This window comes from Carcharodon carcharias, chromosome 4 (assembly GCF_017639515.1).
Source record: "Carcharodon carcharias isolate sCarCar2 chromosome 4, sCarCar2.pri, whole genome shotgun sequence".
NCBI classification, from domain to species: Eukaryota; Metazoa; Chordata; class Chondrichthyes; order Lamniformes; family Lamnidae; genus Carcharodon; species Carcharodon carcharias.
This window is the reverse complement of record NC_054470.1, coordinates 48,574,920-48,595,238: the sequence shown is the minus strand read 5'-3', so window position 1 is coordinate 48,595,238 and position 20,319 is coordinate 48,574,920. Positions and strand designations below refer to the sequence as shown.

The following is a 20,319-nucleotide window of genomic DNA, read 5'->3' as shown; positions in this document are numbered from 1 at the left end:
AAAGCAGAAAGTAGAGATAAATGGGTCTTTTTTGGGTTGGCAAGGTGTGACGAATGGAATGCCACAGGGATCAGTGCTAGGGCCTCAACTATTTAAAATTTATATCAATGACTTGGAAGAAGGGACCAAATGTATGGTGCTAAATTTGCTGATGACACTAAAATAGGTAGGGAAATAACTTGTGAAGAGGACATAAGGAGTCTACAGTGGGACATAGATAGGTTAAGTGAGTGGGCAAAGATTTGGCAGATGGAGTAAAATTTGGGGAAATGTGAACATGTCCACTTTGGCAGGAAGAATAGAAAATCAAACTATTTTTTAAATGGAGAGAGATTGCAGATCTCTGGGGTGCAGAGGGATCTGGATGGCCTTGTACATGAATCAGGAAAAGTTAGTATGCAGGTACAGCAAGTGATTAGGAAGGCAAATGGAACATTGTCATTTATTACAAGGGGAATGGAATATACAAGTAGGAATGTTTTGCTACGGTTGTATAGGGCATTGGTGAGACCACATCTGAAGTACTGTGTACAGTTTTGGCTTCCTTACTTAAGAAAGGATATAAATGCTTTAGAAGCAGTTCTGACAAGGTTCACTCGACTGATACCTGGCATGGGGGGGGGGGTTATCTTATGAGGAAATATTGGATAGACTATATCCATTGGAGTTTAGAAGATTGAAAGATGACATTATTGAAACATATAAGAAATTGAGGGGGCTCGACAGGGTAGATGCTGAAAGGATGTTTCTCCTTGTGGGAGAGACAAGAACTAGGCAAACAATTTAAATATAATGGTCTTCTATTCAAGATGGAGATGAGAAGAATTTTTTTCCCTCAGAGGGTTGTGAATCTTTGGAACTCACTTCCCCAGAGAGAGTGGAGGCACGGTCAATGAATATTTTTAAAGCAGAGGTAGATAGATTCTTGACTAACAAAGGAGTCAAAGGTTATAAGGGGTAGGCGGAATGTGGAATTGAGGCCCCAATCAGATCAGCCATGATCTTATTGAATGGCAGACTGGTCTTCAGGACCAAATGGCCTATTGCTGCTCCTAATTCGTATGTTCGTATGTATGTAATATCTCCTTATGTGGCTCAGTGAGATACTTTGGGTACACTTGTCCCAGATTTGCACTAAGTGCGGAAGTGGGTGAGTTAAGTGATGTTTTATCCGCTGGCCGCAATGGCAGCCTTTCATGCCCTATTGGTCCCAAATCCGCTGCATTAATTATGCATTCTAGGGAATTACGCCATTTCCATGGTGGGCGGGCTCTCATTCATCCACCACACCATCAGCTCACTGCTTCATCACACCACATTTAAAGTGCAGCCGCACACACACCTCTCAGTGCTTCCAGCCCAGGACTGCCGCATGGAAGAGAGGATGGCCCCAAAAGGCAAAACGACTGCAGCTTCCTGCTTCTGTGACGTGTCCCTTGAACGCTTTTTGAACGCCATGGAGGCCCACCATGATGTCCTCTACCCCCGCTCTGGCCGTAGGATGGGCAGCTGCATCACCATTCTGGCATGGGAGGCGAAGGCAGCGGTAGTCAGCACCAATGCCCTGCAACAGCCACCCAGTGCGGCCACAGGATGAATGGTCTCATACATTCTCATCACTCTCAACTCACAAACTCATAAACCCATCACATATCCACAGGCATCTCACACGTCAAAGGACAACACCACTAACTCTCACACACACCCTCACATCTCCATCAGGCTGATATCCTCTCAAGCTTGTGTCCTCATCCTTCCATGGCTCTGCTCACCACACAAACATTCCACACAGTGCCATCTGTCCTGCTCACACCTCTGTCATCTGTTTCAATGCAGGAGAAGCCTGCTCACATCAGCAGGAAGAGGTCCCAGCCGCAGGGTGGAGTGGTCCACATTACGCCCCTTACTTATTCAGAGGAGCGTGCCATTGCGCTGACAGGTTGGGATAAGGAGCCTGATTGCGGTGATGGTGAGGTCGGTGGCGAACACCTTCGTGAAGACCCTGCACCACATCATCCCTCTCTCAAAGCAAACGTGAGTGCTTTGTCTTCTGTTTTGGACTCTGCTGCCATGCACTACTTTTCTCTCCTTTGGTTCACAGGGAGCTCTGCCAAGCGGTGGCACCCTCAACCAGCTAGTCCCTCAGCTCCATCCAGGTCCTCACCTCCAGCCAAGAGGACACCTCCTCCATTGAAGAGGTAGAAATAAGTGGCCTGGAAGGCCCGTCACAGCGCTTACCCACACCCTCCACCAGCGCGGACACACACCTCTGTGGGGACCTAGATCTAGAGCAGGCTTGGGTTCACAAGCTGGTGGTCACCACATGGACCTGTGTCCACAGTAGCAGGAGGCAGGTTTGGCCAAGCTCCTTGGCACTGTCTTATAAGTTGTCTTATGAGGAAAGGTTGGACAAACTGGGCTTGTTTTCACTAGAGTTTAGAAGAGTGAGGGGTGACTTGATTGAAGTATACAAGATCCTGAACGGCCTTGAAAAAGCGAATGTCGGAAGGATGTTTCCTCTTGTGGGTGAGTCCAGTGAATAGGGGTCACTGTTTTAAAATTAGGGGTCACCTTTTTAGGACAGGGATAAGGAGAAATTTTTTCTTTGAGGGATGTGCGACTGGAATTCTCTGCCTCAAAAGCTGGTGGAGGCAGGGTCATTGAATATTTTTAAGGCAGAGGTAGATAGATTCTTATTAGACAAGGGAATCAAAGGTTATTGGGGTTAGATGGGAATGTGAAAATCAAAACACAAGAAGATCAGCCATGACCTTATTGAATGGCGGAGCAGGCTCAAGGGACTGAATGATCTACTCCTGTTCCTATTTCTTAAGTTCTTTATGTTCTTACGTTCACTCGGAGGACTGCTGGGGAGGAGGCATCTGTGAGATCTGAGTCAGATAAGGAGCCTCTGGATTCAGCCTTCCAACTCATCCTGGAGAGTCAGCAAAAGGCATTCAAAATCACGCAGTGCTGTTGAAGCCCTCAACAGAGTGGCACACAAATCAGCGGAGTGCGTACGCCTACTCTCTGATGAAGTGGTGCCCACATGTACGTGTATGGAGGTTTTCGTGGGTAGTATGGCAGACACCATGGAGACCCTGGTCTAGCAGAATGTGGAGATGTGTGCAGACCTGCCAGAACTCATCAGATGGGTGAGTTCCTGCACTGGCAATGCGAGAGGGAAAATGGGGAACCTCGATGTCCCTCCAGGTGTTCCTTCCCCTCAAGGAGTCAGGCCGGGGCCCCCGGGCACCCATAGGGAGGAGGAGTGGCAGCTGGACACCCTTGGGTCATCCACTCAGGAAGCTCAGAGCCTATCCTCTCCCTCTGAGTCCCCTTTGCCTGTGAGCCCCTCAACCTCATCTTCTGTAACCGCAGAGTGAGCAGCTGACCAAGGAGTGATTCTGGAGGGAAAAGGGGATGTGTAGAAGGGCCTTTTGGAGTCTTGTGCAAGCATTTTCCACACATGCGGAGTCTTCCTCTATCATACTCATCTCAATGTCCTGAGCATTTTGGTGGAGTTCACTTTCAGTTGTCCATCTGAGCTCACCTGCATCTCTGCCCACCCAATGATCAGGATCCCATGCAGCACCTGATCTCGCTCACCACAACTGTTGTTTCACTTTTGATTTAGAAGGTATGGTTTGGATTCACATTTTCATCAGCTCTCCCATCTTTTCCCCACCCTCAGTCACCCATTTCCTTTCCCCCATCACTGTTGACATCCCTGGCCCTGGCATCACCTTCCACCTCCCCTCCGTTAACTACCAGCCACAACCATTTTCCTTCGGGGATATCTCTCTGAATGTGCCTATTCCTGTCCTTCCCAAAAATCCCATACCATCAACATTAACCTCCCCGTTGCCTTCTTCTCTCCCAGTCGATCCTAGATGTTCCTCTCCCACCCCCTCGACCATCATCCATTCTAAGCATCAGTGGTGATTTTCCAACTTCGGTGGTTTGCAGCAGAGCCATGTCCATGAGAATCCACCCAGTAAGCCATGGACATTCCTCCAGTGTGCTGTTGCTGTCGGGCTCTAGCATCTTCTGCTCCCTGGAAGTCCGCAATGTGAGCAAGGCCCTGCCAGTTAAGTCCCAACTTCTCCACTTCACTGTTGTCAAGACGTGTTCTGCACCGGCATGTTTTCCTGCTGATGTGGGCAGACAATCCAGCATGTGGGAGGATGAGTCTAGCGGGCTGGCCTGATAATGATATGTTGAAGTATTACAATGAGGTTCCTGGTGTCTGATGGCGGGGAATGGGGCCTGCCATTGACAGGCTGAGTGGATGATCACAAACTGCTTTCACGGCATTGTGAAACCGATTTTTGACCATCTCACATATTGTCTGCTCACACCACCGAACACACCCAATGCCAGCGGGCACGGACGATTTTGCCCTTTGTTTCATAAAGCTTCTGCGAAGCACCTTGGGATGTCTCATTACATTTAAAGGTGCTATATAAATATAAGTTGTTGCTGATTGTTAAAACTTGTCAGTTCCAACATATTGTTGCACAGAATAGACAGGGTGAAGGAGCCACCTCGATTGGATTTCGTACGTGTTAAATCTATTTAATAACTGTTCTCATGGAACATTGCAATATTAAGTGCAGTGCAATTTGAGTTAGAATTTTTGCAATAACTATAGATTTCACTGTCCATCTTTATGTTTCTTTTATGTTACATGGCCTAGTGGGGTTGGGGGGAGGTGTTGGGGGCATATTGCATAGAATTACAAAGGATCTAAAGTGCAGAAAATTTATTTGCATTCAAGTCACCTAAGCCAGCGTATATATGCTACACAATACTCTTCCCATTCTAATTACCTCTTCCTAACCGCTTCCCATTTCCCACTAATTGGTGTTTTAATGTCTTGGATCCATGTGGATTCTGAGCAAGGACAAGTTTGGGCTGTCAAGACTTACATCAACTAATGATAGGTACTATAACTATTTTTGGATTAAAATCAAATGCAGTTTAGGACAATGTGGGTGAAAAGGAAGTCTTAGCACACTGTCCATTGTCCCAAAGATGAAAAGAAGCCTGGATCTGTAATGCTTCATGAACTACAAACAGCTTCAGCTGCTGGCTGCAGGCTCACATTTCAATAGTAAGGTAATAAATATGTAAGTGGTAGTATCACTACTGTCCTGTTCCACAGTGTTTCAAATATTACATATAACGCAAGATCATCCTTGTTATTTATTAATAATATAAGCAACAGGGAACTGAGAATAAATGGAGAACTCCAATCATTAAAACTCGGATGAAGCAGGGTCCAGTTTTATTTGAAGACTAGTTCATTTCTTTGTTCCTGGTGTCTGATGGTGGGGAATGGGGCCTGCCATTGACAGGCTGAGTGGATGAGCACAAACTGCTTTTGCTTCACAGTAAGAGAAAATAACCTGTTCTACCCTGCACAGTGACATTTCATTGTGCTATCATATATTTTTTTCCCCATTTCACACATTATGGAAGTAGCCTTCTCTGGTGCATCTTCTGAGATGGAAATTAATAAAAGCAGGCACCATTCTAGTCAGGCTGGTATTCAACCTATCCTTCTACAGCAATTCTGCTACCTTGATTTCAAACCCCAAACATGTCCTGGGGAGTGTTGAGCCATGACAAAAATAAAGGCACACATACAAACATAAACATATATAATTTCAGTGTTGTATCAACGTAAAATGTTGTCCAAGGGTTTCTTGTAAAATAACACTGGTTTCTGTAAGATTATGTATTTAGTTTGTGCATTTACATAGTGAAATTGTTATGATATGGAAGACGTTGCAAGAAAGTTGGTGGAAGACTCAATTGTAGCTTTCAAAAGAGAATTGGATATATATTAAAAAAGGAAAAAGTTGCAGGGCAATGGAGAAGAGTAAGGAAGTGAGACCAATTGTATAGCTCTTATAAAGAGTCAGCACAGCCATGGTTGGTCAAATGGCTTCTTTCTGTGCTATAATAATTTATAATAATTCAGAGCCCAGTAAGATTTGATCCTAAAATTAATTAAATTACAGGTTCTTCGAACAAGAAAGGGTGATTTAATTAGAAATTCCACTTTAGCTACACAGATGGATTATGTTTTTCAATTGCTAACAAGTGAGAAAAACAGGTTATTAGACCATGCAAAGCCTCAGTTCAAGCATGGAGATTTTGTATACCCATGTTAAAAACGGTTTTAATGTTTGATTGCCTGACCATCAACAAGTTATTAGGTCAAAAAAGGGAAAGGCATTGACGGCAGTGGGCATGAATGAGATGCTAAATGAGCACTTTCATTTGTCTTAACAAGTGTTAGAAATAATGTATAATTTTTAAGTTGAATATATATATATATATATATTTGCATGTTAACTAAGGTAAAAAGGGTTTCAGTTTCATGTAGGTTTGGTATGAATCTTGGTACCTAGAAGTCTGGGCAAACCTGTGGCTGAAAGGTCAGTCATTTGGGTTTGCTTATGTACATATACATTTTTAATGAGGTTTTACAACCCCTGAAGTTAAGGAGATGGGTGAAAAAAAGAGGGGTTAGAAGTTTAGTGATTTTGGAAAAAAAACTGGGCTCTTGCCTAGCAACAGTGGTCAAGTGATAATTCATTCCATATGAATGAGATGCATCCTAGGTTACTGAGTAAGGGTGGAAATTGCAGAGACTCTGGCCATAACATTCCAAACCTCCTTGGCTATGGGGGTGATGCCAGAGGACTGGAGAATTTCAAATGTTACACTTAGTTAAGAAAGGAGAGTGGGATACACCTAGCAACTACAAGCCAGTCAGCCTAATATTGTGGTGGGAAAATTTTTAGTTAATAATCTGAGGCAAAATTAATTGGTATCTGAATAAGTATGAACTATTAATGAAAATCAGCTTGGATTTGGTAAAGCCAAGCTCTTTGACTAACTTGATTAGTTATTTGATTAAGTAACGTTGTTGATGAGCTACTGTGGTTGGTGTGTAAATGGACTTTCAAAAGGTGCTTGACAAGCACTGCATAATACTTGTTAGTAAAATTAAAGGCAGTGGGATTAAAGGGATAGTTGGAACATGAATACACAATGGCTAAGGTACAGAAAGCAGAGAGTAGTGATGAATAGTTTTTCAGACTGGAGGGATGTATGTAGAGGTGTTCTCCAATGGTCGGTACTGGGACCAGGGCTCTTTTTAACGTGATAATAACCTGGACTTGGGTATTCAAGACGTAATTTCAAAGTTTGCAGATGACTCAAAACTCGGAAATGTAGTGTTGTAAAGAGGGGGAGAGTAATAGTCTTCAGGAGAACCAAGATAGACCGGTGATAGATTCACGGCAAATGGAATTTAATGGAAAATACATTTTGGTATGAAAGATGGGGAGAGGCAATATGAAGTAAATAGTTCAATTTTAAACGGAGTGCAGAAACAGAAAGCTCTGGGCTGTCTATGCACAATCTTTGGTCGCAGCTCATATCCAACAAGAAAACATTCTCCACCTCTCCAAACCCTGTTACCATCTGCTTTAAATTCCTGTCCCGGAACAAAGAGCAACTTACGAGCAACTAGTTATCAAATGGTTCAGCAGAGAGTGTCCTTCCCTTGTACCAATCGGCGCGTGGCGTGGGATGACGTCGTCGCAGATCCAATGTGCCGTGGCTTGATAATAACGTTGCTAGGAAACGCAGCTGCATCAATAAACAAAGGAGCAAGATGCTCGAGCACTGCACTGATGTACCCCCTTCCCAGTGTGAGCGGCTCAGCAGTAAGGCCCTGCTAAAGAGATGGGGCATGCAGCAAGTGCCAATGTTAAAATGATCTCTGTTAAACCTGAAGAGAATAAACGAGTGTCGAACGCTGCCACCTTGCGAAAAGCACACAGGTACCGCATTCCCATTCCAATTTCCATCCTAATTAAAATCTTAGGTTAATATTTTTGAAATCTCCTTTGATGGATTAAGATAATAAGTAAAAGTGGACGTGCCCTGTGGCCTGAATTAGCATTTGATGTACTTCGTAAAATTGGTCTGTATAACTGTATAATCGTTGGTAATTTATTTTACTTGCTTACTTGCAGAATAGCACAGGCTAACAGATGTGTAAAGGAAACTCCAAATTACCTTGACGACTTGGTGAGAATAAAATTGTCAACATTTTCGTTAGTTCCACGTTAGTTTGTTCCAGAACATAATTTTATAGAACAAATTGCACATATGCCAGCTTCACTTAATGTTGAAGCAAGAATAAACAACACCATGCATGTATACATCATCTTTCGTATAGCAAAACATCCCAAGGTGCTTAAAAAGGGTGTTATCAATAAAAAAGGACACATCTAAGAAGATTCCAGGACAGATAACCAAAAGCTTGGTAAAAGAGGTAGACTTTAAGGAACGTTTTAAAGGAGAAGAGAGAGGTAACAAGGTGGACAAGTTTAGGGAGGGAATTCCAGGGCATGGGCCTAAGCAGCTGAAGAGACAGCATCTATTGGTGGGAGTTTAGATAAGAACAGCAGAACTTTAGATAAGATAACATAGCATGGAAAATGGGAAGCCAACCAGGAAAACATTGGAGTAGTCAAGTTTAGAGGGAACCAAAGTGTGGGTGAGGGCTTTAGCAGCTGATGAGCTGAAACAGGGTCAGAGTCGGGCGATGTGATAAAAGTAGAAGGAGGCAGTCTTGACAATGGAACAGATAAGTGTTTGACCCTGAGAGAAGTTTCAGATCACACCAAAGTTGCGAATGGTCTGGTTCAGCTTTGAACAGTTGCCAGGGAGAGGGATGGAAATATTGGACAGAACCAGGTGGGAAACAAAGACAATGACTTCAGAATTCCCAATATTTAGTTGGAGGAAATTTCTGCTCACCCAATACTAGATGTCGGACAAGTAGTATGACATATCAGACAGCGGAAGGATCAAAAGAGGTGGTGATGAGATAGGCGTGAGTGATGTCAGTTTATATGTGAATCCTAATGTGCTTTCAGATTATGTCCCCAAGAGGTAGCATGTAGATGAGAAATAAAACGGCCAAGAATAGATTCCCTTTTGAAGGTTACTATTGAATCTGCATTCCAAATATAACAACTTTCTGCGATTAAAAAATCCTCAACTCCCTCCTAATTCTTTTGCCTTTGTCCTCAGGTTATCAACCTTTCTGTCAGTGAAAATGGGTTTCATCTGTCTCCTCTATCTAAATCCTTCATAATTTTGTATACCTCAATAAATATACTACAAAATAACTTATTTCAAATATGTCTAAAGTTTCCCAATCAATAACACATTCTGAGTAAAGATATTTAAAGGAGTACTGGCGCAGGTTTTGTGCTAAGTATAGTAGTGAGGGTAAGAGCCTGTCAATGACCTCATCTCCTCTAGTGATCTTCCCTCCACAGCTTTCAACCTCATAGTCTCCTGAACTCGGACAGCCTGCTTCTACCTTCTTCCCAAAATCCACAAACAGGCCTGTCCTGGTAGACTGATCATGTCAGCTTGTTCCTGCCCCACAGAACTCATTTCTTCCTATCTTGACTCCATTCTTTCTCCCCTTGTCCGGTCTCATCCCACCTACATCCGTGATTCCTCTGATGCTGTACATCATGTCAACAATTTCCAGTTTCCTGGCCTTAACCACCTCTTCATCACCATTGACATTCAATCCCTCTAAGCCTCCATCCCCCACCAAGATGGCTCTCACTGAACAATTTCTCCTTAAACTTTTCTCACTTCCTCCAACTAAAATATATGGTTATGGGTACCCTTATGGGTCCCTGTTATGCCTGTCTCTTTATGGGGTATGAGGAACATTCCTTGTTCCAGTCCTATTCAGGCCCCCTCCCACAACTCTATTTTTGGTACATCAACGACTGTTTCAGTGCCACTTCATGCATTTGTCTGGACCTGGTAAAAATGATCAGTTTTGCTTTTGATTGCCACCCCTCTATCACCTTCACATGGTCCATGTCCGACACTTCCCTTCCTTGACCTCTCTACCTCCATTTCTGGTGATAGGCTGTCCATCAATACTCATTACAAGCCCACCGACTCCCACAGCTACCTCAACTACAGCTCCTCAGACCCTGCTTCCTGTAAGGACTCCATCCCAATCTCTCAGTTCCTTTGCCTCTGTCACATCTGTTCCGATGATGCCACTTTCCAAAACGGCACTTCTGACATGTCTTCCTTCTTCCTTAACCGAGGTTTCTCACCCACTGTGGTTGACAGGGCCCTCTACCGTGTCCGACCCATCTCCAGCACCTCTGCCCTCACACCTCCCCCTCCCTCCCAAAACCATGATAGGGTTCCTCTTGTCCTCACTTTTCATCCCACCAGTCTCTGCATTCAAAGGATCATCCTCCGCCATTTCTGCCAACTCCAGCATGATGCCACCACAAAACACATCTTTCCCTTGCCACCCCTGTCAGCATTCCATAGGGACTGTTCCCTCCAGGACACCCTGGTCCACTCCTCCATCACTCCCAACATCTCATCCCCTTCCCACGGCACCTTCCCATGCAATCGCAGAGGGTGCAACACCTGCCCTTTTACCTCCTCCCTCCTCACCATCCAAGGGCCCAAACATTCCTTTCAGGTGAAGCACCGCTTCACTTTCACCTCTATCAATTTGATCTACTGCATTCGCTGCTCCCAATGCGGTCTCCTCTACATTGGGGAGGCAAAATGCAGACTGGGTGACCTTTGGTCTGTCTGCAAGCATGACCCAGATCTTCCTGTCGCTTGCCATTTCAACACACCATCCTGCTCTCATGCCCACATGTCCGTCCTTGGCCTGCTGCAATGTTCCAGTGAAGCCCAATGCAAACTAGATGACCAGCACTTCACCTTCCAATTAGGCACTTTACAGCCTTCAGGACTTAACATTGAGTTCAACAAATTTAGACCATGAACACTCTCCTCTACCTTCACCCCTTTTTTAATCCCCTTTTAAAAAATGTTATTTTTTATCCACATTTTCATCTTTATTCATTGTTTTATTCCCCCTTTTTAAATCCCTTTTTCTACCCTTTTTCCCCAACCACCATCCCTCCTCCACTCCACCCCCAAAAGGGCCAACTGTTATTTGTTCCATGTTGTTCTTTCACAGGGTGCTGACCCTTGTTTTGCTATTAACACATTCTGCTTTCTTACCTTTATTCCACCATCAGCACCTCCTTTAGCCCTTACCACTATCATTAACACTCGCTTTGTCCTTTCACCCATGACATCTTTGTCAATCTTTCCTCAGCCTCCAACTATCGCTGATCTTCTTTCCAACTTCACATGCTTCGCCCCCCTTTAAACAGTATAAATTTCATCACATTTCTACTTCTCTTTCACTTTGAAGAAGGGTCATGCAGACTCGAAATGTTAACTCTGTTTCTCTCTCCAGAGGTGCTGTCAGCCCTGCTGAGTTTTTCCAGCATTTTCTGTTTTTATTTCAGATTCTCAGCATCTGCAGTATTTTGCTTTTATCTTGGGGTAAGAGAGCTCACTGTTATTAAGGAGTAAATCAGACTGCAATTCTGGCTTCTGCACATATGCAATTAAATACCAAAATCAGGAAATTGTTGTCCAATTTGCCGTGTTTATCCAGAAACTTTGCTCTGCCTGTATCTTACTCAGAGACTCAGTGTCCAGTTACAGAAACAGTTTGAATTTGCCCACTAGATACCTATTAAACGCATCGGAAGATGTTAGGGCCTGTCCATTCAAATGTAAATTAATTTTAAACAGGAATGTAAGTTTTAGTTGCTGCCAAACAACCTCCCTGGCATTGAAAATTTACTTTTAACAGTGTGGAATTTCATTCCTTCAGATTTTAATCATTGTTGAAATTTATTTTACTTTTTCTTTCTTTCTCTTTTATTTCTTTCTCTTCCTTATCCCATCTTTCTCTCCCTCACTTTATTTTTTTTGTTGTGCATTCAGCAGTGTTTGAGGCTACTGGACTGTTGGTTGGATATGGATTTTGATGCTGCATTTGCTGACTTTGACCACTTGTCTATGGTTATTGAACTTCTTGCAGCACTACATCAGGTCCTCAGGGCTACACTCCTGTCATTGAAAATCACTACTATCTGTATCTATTGCTGTCTAAGAGTTTGTCTGGAGGGTCTCCTGGCCCCTCTGGATATATGACATATTACCTGCTCATCTGCACCTCCTCAACTAAGACATCCAGTGCAGTACTGGGAAATCTTGGAGCCCATTCTCTGCTATGTTCTTGTAATCCATAAGTCTTCTTGCTCATGTTTGCTTCTGCAATCAGTTACAGCACTACCAAGTCAAAATCTACCTTTCCTATAAAAGATGCAGGTTGGCTTTAAGTAGTTCAGGTTAGCTTTAATTGGTGCTAGCCTTTCACATCTTTGGGCCCCCTGCTGAGGCCTGTACCTGCTGAACAGCATGGTTAGTAGTGATTCCACAATACAATCATTTAAATGTGCAGGTAGCGCAAAGCTTGCATGCTGCCTGCATTAGAAACAACGGGTGGGGTTAATCGTGCATCACAATTCCTGCGCCCTTTTTTGAACCTTATGGTATTTTGCAGTCCATGTGATTTCTTTTACACTAGTGTTTCTCCACATAATTGTAATAACATAATTTAATTAATCAGCACAGCCTTGGCTCTTTAACTCATTTCTAAAGCCATGAGTTGCCTCTAGTTCATATTACAAGATGTGATCAAACTATTCATTATGCAGGACCGTTGATTCTTGGGACTTGCATGTTAGATATGTTTTACAAAAATGATGATATAAAAGGTACACAACTGGTGTTAAGGTACATTAAATGAGAAAAACATGTCACCTTCTTGGTGATAGCATGATCTTAATTAGTGCTATGCTTTGTGATGTAGAAATGCTGATTTATTTTCTTTTTCAGATACAAGGTTTAAACTTCACACAGATTGGTTCTATCCCAGATTCATCAGAAGTAGAAAGTGAGCTTCAAGAAGTGAAGGAAAAAGCGAGAACACTAATGAAGGAGGTAACTTATTTTGAAATATATTAAAGTGAAATTTAAAAACATAAATTTAATTCTCAACATCTCTTCAGTGTGTAAAATGTGCACCAAAAGTTATATTTCTACAAATATTAGTAAATTAAGCATAGAAGCATATATTCAACCACATTGTTTATTGGTCTCGTATGCTTAATCCTTGCTTATTTTAAATTCTACTGCACTTAGTATTGAATTGAGACAGATGAAAGTCAAATAAACTGAAGCTATGGTGAACATAAGTAAAAATTACAAATTAGTCACAGAAAAACAGCAATCAATCTAAATGACAAAAAGCAAAATAAGCTTTACTTCACATTCATTGTGGCTTCTGTTTATATAGTGGTGGCAAAATCTACATTATACAGCAACTCTGATCCATTTTGAGTTGATCTTGCTTTTAGCTCATGTACTCAGTTTCACATGAGTGGATATTTGTCAATGTCAAATTTAGAGTTTGAACATACACTCCTGAACATCACTGTGATTAGCAACATCTCTTCATTTTACATATTTGAGCGGAAGGATAGTGATTATGACTAGTAATCCAGAGGCCTGGACTAACTCTTTGGATACATAAGTACAAATCCCCTCATGGCAGCTAAGAAAGTTAATTTCAAGTAATTATTTAAATCTGGGATATAGGGCTTGTATCAGTAATGGTGACTATGAAACCACCGGATTGTTGTAAAAGCCCATTTGCTTTACCAGTGCCAGTTAGGAAAGGGAATCAGCAATCCTTATCCCTCTGGCCTACATGTGACTTCAGACCAACAGCAATGTGGTTGACTCTTAACTACCCTCTGACTGGTTTGATAGCCCATTTCAATTGTATCAAATTATTATGAAAGGGTAAGAATATAACCAGCCAGATCACCCAGCATCAACCAAGATATTGGACACGACAGGGGCACACACTGCCAGCCAACCCTGCAAAATTCTCTTCAATAACATCTGGAGACTTGTGCCAAAAATGGGAGAGCTATCCCACAGGCTAGTCAAGCAAAAGCCTCACATAGTCATTATCATCAAATCATACCTTACAACCAATGTCCCAGACTTCACTACCATCAGTCCTGGGCATCACCTGTTTCACCAGCAGGACAGGCTCACCAGAGGTAGCAGCAGTGGCATACAGTCAGGAAAGAATGGACCTAGGATTCCTCAACATTGACTCCCAATCCCATGAAGTCTCATGACATCTGGCCAAGCACAGGCAGAAAAACCACTTGCTGATTATTAACTACTTCCCTCCCCCAGCTGATGAATCAGTATTTCTTTTTGTTGAACATCAGTTGGGAGAACCACTGAGGATACCAAGGGCACAGAATGAACTCTGAATGGGGTACTTCAATCTCATTACCCAGAGTGGCTCAGGAGCACCCCTGCTGACTGAGCTGGCTGAGTTCTGTAGAACATATCTGCCAGATTAGGCATGCAGCAAGTGGTGAGAGAACCAACTTGAAGGAAAACCTACATGACTTTACCCTAATCAATCTGTTTGTTGCAGATGCATGTATCTGTGACAAAATTGACAGGAGTTATCACCGCACAGTTCTTGCAGAGATCAAGGACATCATTCATTGTTTTGTATGGCACTATTCCAAAAGGGAAAAAAACAGTTACTGGACCTGTTATAACTGTGCATTGGATTATAACTGCAATCCTGGTTGATCTGCGGTTAGTGTGTGCAACTGTCCTGCAGGTTGGAGGCCAGTCGATCCCCGGTTAGCATGTGCATGGCTGCCCTACAGATTGGAGGCCTGTTAATCCCCAGTTAGCACGTGGCTGCCCAGGTTGGGAGCCGTCTGATCCCCGGATAGCGGGCAGTTAACCTCAGCTCATTGAAAACTAGCTGATCCCAGCTCGTGGGCAATCGTCCTCCATAGAGTTGAAAGGCTGTTGGCGCTGATTTCTGTTTCATCTGTTGCTAGTGATTGGAGGCAGTAATCTCAGGTTGGCCCCTGGGTTGAGCACTATCTGCCATGATATTATTGTTAGTGATTCCACCATGGTGAAATTTGTGCTTTGCCACGTCATTGCTGTGTGTGACAGTGAAAATCCAGTGAGACACTGGCTGAGCTAGGTTTCAAGTATAATGGGGAAAATTTGAATTAAGTCAACATAATCACTATATAAGTGAATGAATTCCTAATCTCCTAGAAAACCCACCCCGAGTAAAGTAGGCCTTAAGTGCGCAGGAATGATGTGCAGAATTGTAACTAAACTGTTAATCAAGAAACTAAAAGAGACTGTAGCTGACTTCAAACTTTTCTTGTAAAAACAGAAATTAAACAATGCAAGACTCAATTGAAAGAAACGCGTTTTTACAAAATCAAACAAAACTAAAATAAACACTTTATCTACAAAATGAAAATGTATTAAATGCCCATGGAATGCATCTTCTTGTTCAGATTCTGATTTGACTGTCTCCCGGAGCTTCTCAGTGCTCCAGGTGCTAACAGCGAGAGACTTTGCAATTTTGTCCATTGGCCGTGGACTGAGTCCCACAGCTGCTCCAGGATCTCAACCCACCCTGTAATTAAACCTGTAAGTGAAATACAGGCACAGAGTTATTACAGTTCTAAAAAAAACTAGGTAAAAATCACATTCCATTAAGGTTCACATTGCAGTCATTGCTATTGTATTATACACGCAGCTAAGCTCCAGATGATGAGAATCATTTAAGATTAATCACCTTGCCATCAATTGGATTGTAAAGGTCCACAGATGTGTCTCCAGGATCCAGAAGCATTTAGGGATGGCTTGACCTTGCTGTTACTGTGCCTCTGGGTGCTGCCTTTCAAACCGGAATGCTGGAAAGTCATTCGTGCCATTCTGCTTTGAAAGAAGGGGGAGGGATATACAGATAGACAAGTTACCTGACTCTGCTGGCACATTTGCCAGCTTAATGTTTTGCACCACGAGTACTGCCACCCTGTGGCATAGGACTGTACCTTCCCACTCCATCTTCTGCTGCAGGGCTGCCTTCCCTTTCCTCAGCTGTGCCACTTTCTGCCGTGACTTTGCAATTTTTGCTTGCGTGTTTTCACAGCGCAAGGGAGTCAGGAGCAACAGTAGGGATGTCTAAAGGCCACGCAGGACTTTAGGAAACTGGCCAAGCAGGCTGTGTCCCACAGCTGGCTTACGGGTGTTCTAAGAGCAGAGGAAAAATATAGATAAATTCCAGTAACAAAAAAGATTTTCTAATAGCACAATTATGCAGCACTGTCTCAAATTTCAAACTCTCTCAATAGTTTCTCTCTCTATATTTCTCTACAATTTTAAGTAAAGTAATTAAAAATGGGTTTCCTAACTGATCAGCAACATATCCCTTCAGATTTTGGGGGATTATTGATTGCTGAAATCTCTCCCTCTCTCTCTTTCTCTCATCTTTCTCTCCCAGAACACTCACCATGTGGATGGCTTCTTGTAGGCTGTAGATTTGAACTGCCGGCCCCTGCTGAGTGCCATTCAAAATAGCCAATCATATTTTAGCTTTGCTGAGGTCTAGCCAATTAGCATGAAGCTGATTGACCAGACCTCAGCATGACCTCAGATTTCGTGATTTGGGGGCAGGGTCAGGAACTGGCATCAAAATCTTCATGAGCTAATGAGGTTCCTCTGATTGGAAACCGCCTCCTGTCTGGTTCCAGCACGCCAGGAGAAGAATCTGTGTATGGTGCCACACTGCGCACAATTATCAAATTGAATAAAATCAAACGTTGAACTTCTTGTGGGCCACAACCTGCTGATTGGCTTTCATTTTGGTTTCCAACAGGACCACCCAGCTTACTGTCTTAATCTAGACATGGGCCACAATTTTATCCGTATGCCCAACCGGGAGAGCGTTAAATCCCGTGAGAAGATGTCGGGCACACGTCCTGACGTCATCGCGCACTCTTGCAATATTTCGGTCATGGGTTTCATGCAGGACTCAGAAGTGCGTCCGCCAACAATTAATCAGCCACTTAAGGCAATTAAAAGCGCAACTGAAGGCAATTTTATGTTGCCTGTGTGACTTTGCAGTCGTCGCACGGGCAACACGGGTGAGCAGCCAAATCGTTTTTTCACTTTTCTCACTCGGTGGAATAAAAAGGGAGCAGAGCGTTGCCTGTGGGAGTTGTTAGGACTTCAGGTGAGAGTTTGCTGCTGCTTGTTTGCTATGATTTCACAGCTTTTCCTGTGGTTTCTTCTGAAGGCTTTGCTTTGTTAGCTTTGTTCTGAGGACTCTTACTTTGTCAACTTTCTTGCAGCATTTCCGCTGAATGCAGCCTTCAGTGCATGGGACAGTGCCACCTGCATTTTAGCAGATAGGGATTGTTTACTCCACTGTGGAGGAAGAGGGGGCCAGAAGGGAGAGGAGGCCAGGTACCCGCAGGCAGCGTTGCAGGCACAGGCCTGTGGGAAGAGAGGTGCAGGCACAGGGGGTGCAGGGCCAGCAGGAAGAGCAAGGCGGATGGGGCCGCAGAAGATGCCACTATCCTGCTGCCAGACTGTACAGGCAGCAATCCAGTTACCTCAACATGTCTGAGGTCCAGTACCGCAGGAGGCTCGGCCTCTCTAGGGACACCATGACATCAATATGCCAGATGATTGAGCTGGAGATTGCCTCCAAATGTGTGGATGGACACCAAATGCCAGTGGCTCTGGAGGTCATAGCAGCCCTCAGCATTTTTGCTTCTGGATCTTTCCAGGGGTCAGTGGGGGATCTGTGAGGGAATCAGCTGCAGCTACTTGAAATTTGTGTTTTGGAACTGGACTGCACCTGGAGTCACTGGGAGCATCTGCAAGGATGAGATCTTCGTGGATAGCATGTATAGTGAGGTGGTCACACTGCAGATAAAGAGCGCACAGGCAGAAAGGGAATGAGTGACCGCCAAAGTAAAAGCTCTAGGCAGGAAGTGCAGTAATCCCCTGGGTCCATCTGCCTCTCCAAAGATTTTCCATTTTGGATATTGCTGGGGGAGATGGTTTCTCAGGGGAATGCAGAAAAAGCTAAGTCCGTGGCACCATGAGTGGCCCAGCTGCACAGAGTGCGGAGAAAAAAGAGTGGGAGAGCAATAGTGATAGGGGATTCTATCGTAAGGGGAATTGATAGCTGTTTCTGCGACTGCAGATGGGACACCAGGATGGTATGTTGCCTCCCTGGTACCAAGGTCAAGGATATCACTGAGCAGCTGCAGGACATTCATTAGGGGGAGGGTGAACAGCCAGAGGTTGTGGTCCAGATCAGTACCAACGACAAAGATAAAAGAGGGATGAGGTCCTGAAACCAGAATATAGGGAGCTAGGAAATAAATTAAAAAGCAGGACCTCAAAGGTGGTAATCTCAGGATTACTTCCAATGCCATGTGCTAGCAAGATCATGAACAGGAGAATAGACCAGATGAATGTGTGCCTGGAGAGATGGTATAGGAAGGAGGGATTTAGATTCCTGAGGCATTGGGGCTGATTCTGGGGAACATGGGGCCTGTACAAGTTGGACAGTTTGCACCCCAGCAGGACTGGAACCAATATCCTCGCAGGGGTATTCACTAGTACTGTGAGGGAGGGTTTAAACTAGATTGGCAGGGGGATGGAAACCTGAGAGGGAAACAAAGATAGGAATGAAAGACAGAAAAGTAGAAAGCAAAAATGGAAGGCAGAGGTAACAAGGGCTAGCAACAAATAGGGACATGCAAAAAAAATGTTAAAAAGACAAGTCTAAAGGCACTGTATCTGAATGCGCAGAGCATTTGCAATAATGTAGATGAATTAACAGTGCAAATAGATGTAAACGGGTACAATATGATTGCGATTACGGAGACATGGCTGCAGGGTGACCAAGGCTGGGAATTGAATATCCAAGGTTATTCGATATTTAGGACAGACAAGCAAACAGTTAAAGGGGATGGCTTGGTGTTGTTAATTAAGGATGAAATCAGTGCGATAGTGAGATCGGACATTGACTCAGAAAATCTAGGTGTAGAATCAGTCTTGGTGAAACTAAGAAGCAACAAAGAGCAGAAAACATTAGTGGGAATTGTCTATAGGCCTCCAAACAGTAGTGATAAGATAGGGGACGAAAGTAAACAGGAAATTAGAGATACACGTAACAAGGGTGCTACAGTAATCATGGGTGACTTTAATCTATATATAGATTGGGGAAACCAAGTTAGCAATAATGCTGTGGCGAATTAATTCCCGGAGTGTGTTCGAGATGTTTTGTTTAGACCAGGAACCAACTAGGGAACAGGCTATCCTAGATATGGTATTGTGCAATGAGAAGGATTTAATTAATAATCTTGTCATTTAGGGAACAGTGACCATAACAATATAGAATTCTTCATTAGGATGGAAAGTGAAGTAGTCCAATCTGAAACTAGGGTCCTAAATCTTAACAAGGAAACTACAAAGGTATAGGACGTGAGTTGGCTAAGATACATTAGGGAGCTTAATTAAAAGGTGGATAGACAATGGCTAATATTTAAGGAAGGAATGTATGCAATATTACAGTTATATATTCCGTTCTGGCACAAAAACACAACCGGAAAAGTAGCCCAACCATGGGTAACAAAAGACATTAAGGATAGTATTAGATCCAAAGAAGAGTCATATAAGGTTGCTAGGAAAAAATAGCAAGCCTGAGGATTGGGAGCAGTTTAGAATTCAGCAAAAGAGGTCCAAGAGATTGATTAAGAGGGGAAAAGTTGAGTATGAGAGAAAACTTGCAAAGAACATAAAAGCAGACTGTAAAAACTTCGATGAATATGTAAAAAGGAAAAAATTAGTGAAGCAAATGTAGGTCGCTGAAATGGGAGAATTTATAAGAGAAAACAAGGAAATGGGAGAGCAATTAAACAACTACTTTAGTTCTGTCTTCACAGAGGAAGACAAATAACTTCCCAGAAATACTAGGAAACCAAGGGTCTAATGAGAAGGAGGAATTGAAGGAAGTTAATATTACTAAAACAATTGTGCTGGAGAAATTAATGGAACTGAAAGCCAATAAATCCCCAGGGCCCAATAATCTACATCCCAGGGTACTAAAGGAGGTGGCCATGGAAATTTTGGATGCATTGGTTGTCATCTTCCAAGATTCCATAGATTCTGGAACAATCCTCTCAGACTGGAGGGTGGCAAATGTAACCCACTATTTAAAAAAGGAGTGAGGGGAAAAAAAGCAAATTACAGACTGGTTAGCCTAACCTCAGTAGTAGGGAAAATGCTAGAGTATTATTAAGGATGTGATAACAGGTCACTTAGAAGATATCAACGGGATTAGACAAAGCCAACATGGATTTATGAAAGGGAAATCACATTTGACAAACCTACTGGAGTTCTTTGAGGACA

The 20,319-nt window shown here is 43.2% G+C and overlaps 1 protein-coding gene and 1 long non-coding RNA gene across 8 annotated transcripts in view; one reads left to right on the top strand and one right to left on the bottom strand.

Moving 5' to 3' along the window:
- The first annotated feature begins 7,704 nt into the window (after positions 1 to 7,704).
- Positions 7,705 to 20,319, top strand: part of LOC121277310 (coiled-coil domain-containing protein 192-like) — a 149,074-nt gene continuing 136,459 nt past the window's right edge. For all 7 annotated transcript variants that reach the window (XR_005942854.1, XM_041186605.1, XM_041186604.1 and 4 more), the window contains exons 1-3: positions 7,705 to 7,865; positions 8,061 to 8,115; positions 12,868 to 12,972. Coding sequence is in view for 6 of the 7 variants with exons in the window: in XM_041186605.1 (XP_041042539.1) it covers positions 7,768 to 7,865; positions 8,061 to 8,115; positions 12,868 to 12,972 (258 nt within the window). In the remaining variant the exon portion in view is untranslated. The remainder of the gene's footprint in view (positions 7,866 to 8,060; positions 8,116 to 12,867; positions 12,973 to 20,319) is intronic.
- On the bottom strand, positions 13,107 to 16,839 carry LOC121277311. The gene is made up of 3 exons (XR_005942855.1): positions 16,400 to 16,839; positions 15,683 to 16,140; positions 13,107 to 15,532 (listed from the first exon to the last, which is right to left on the bottom strand). It is a non-coding gene; the product is annotated as an uncharacterized LOC121277311 (long non-coding RNA).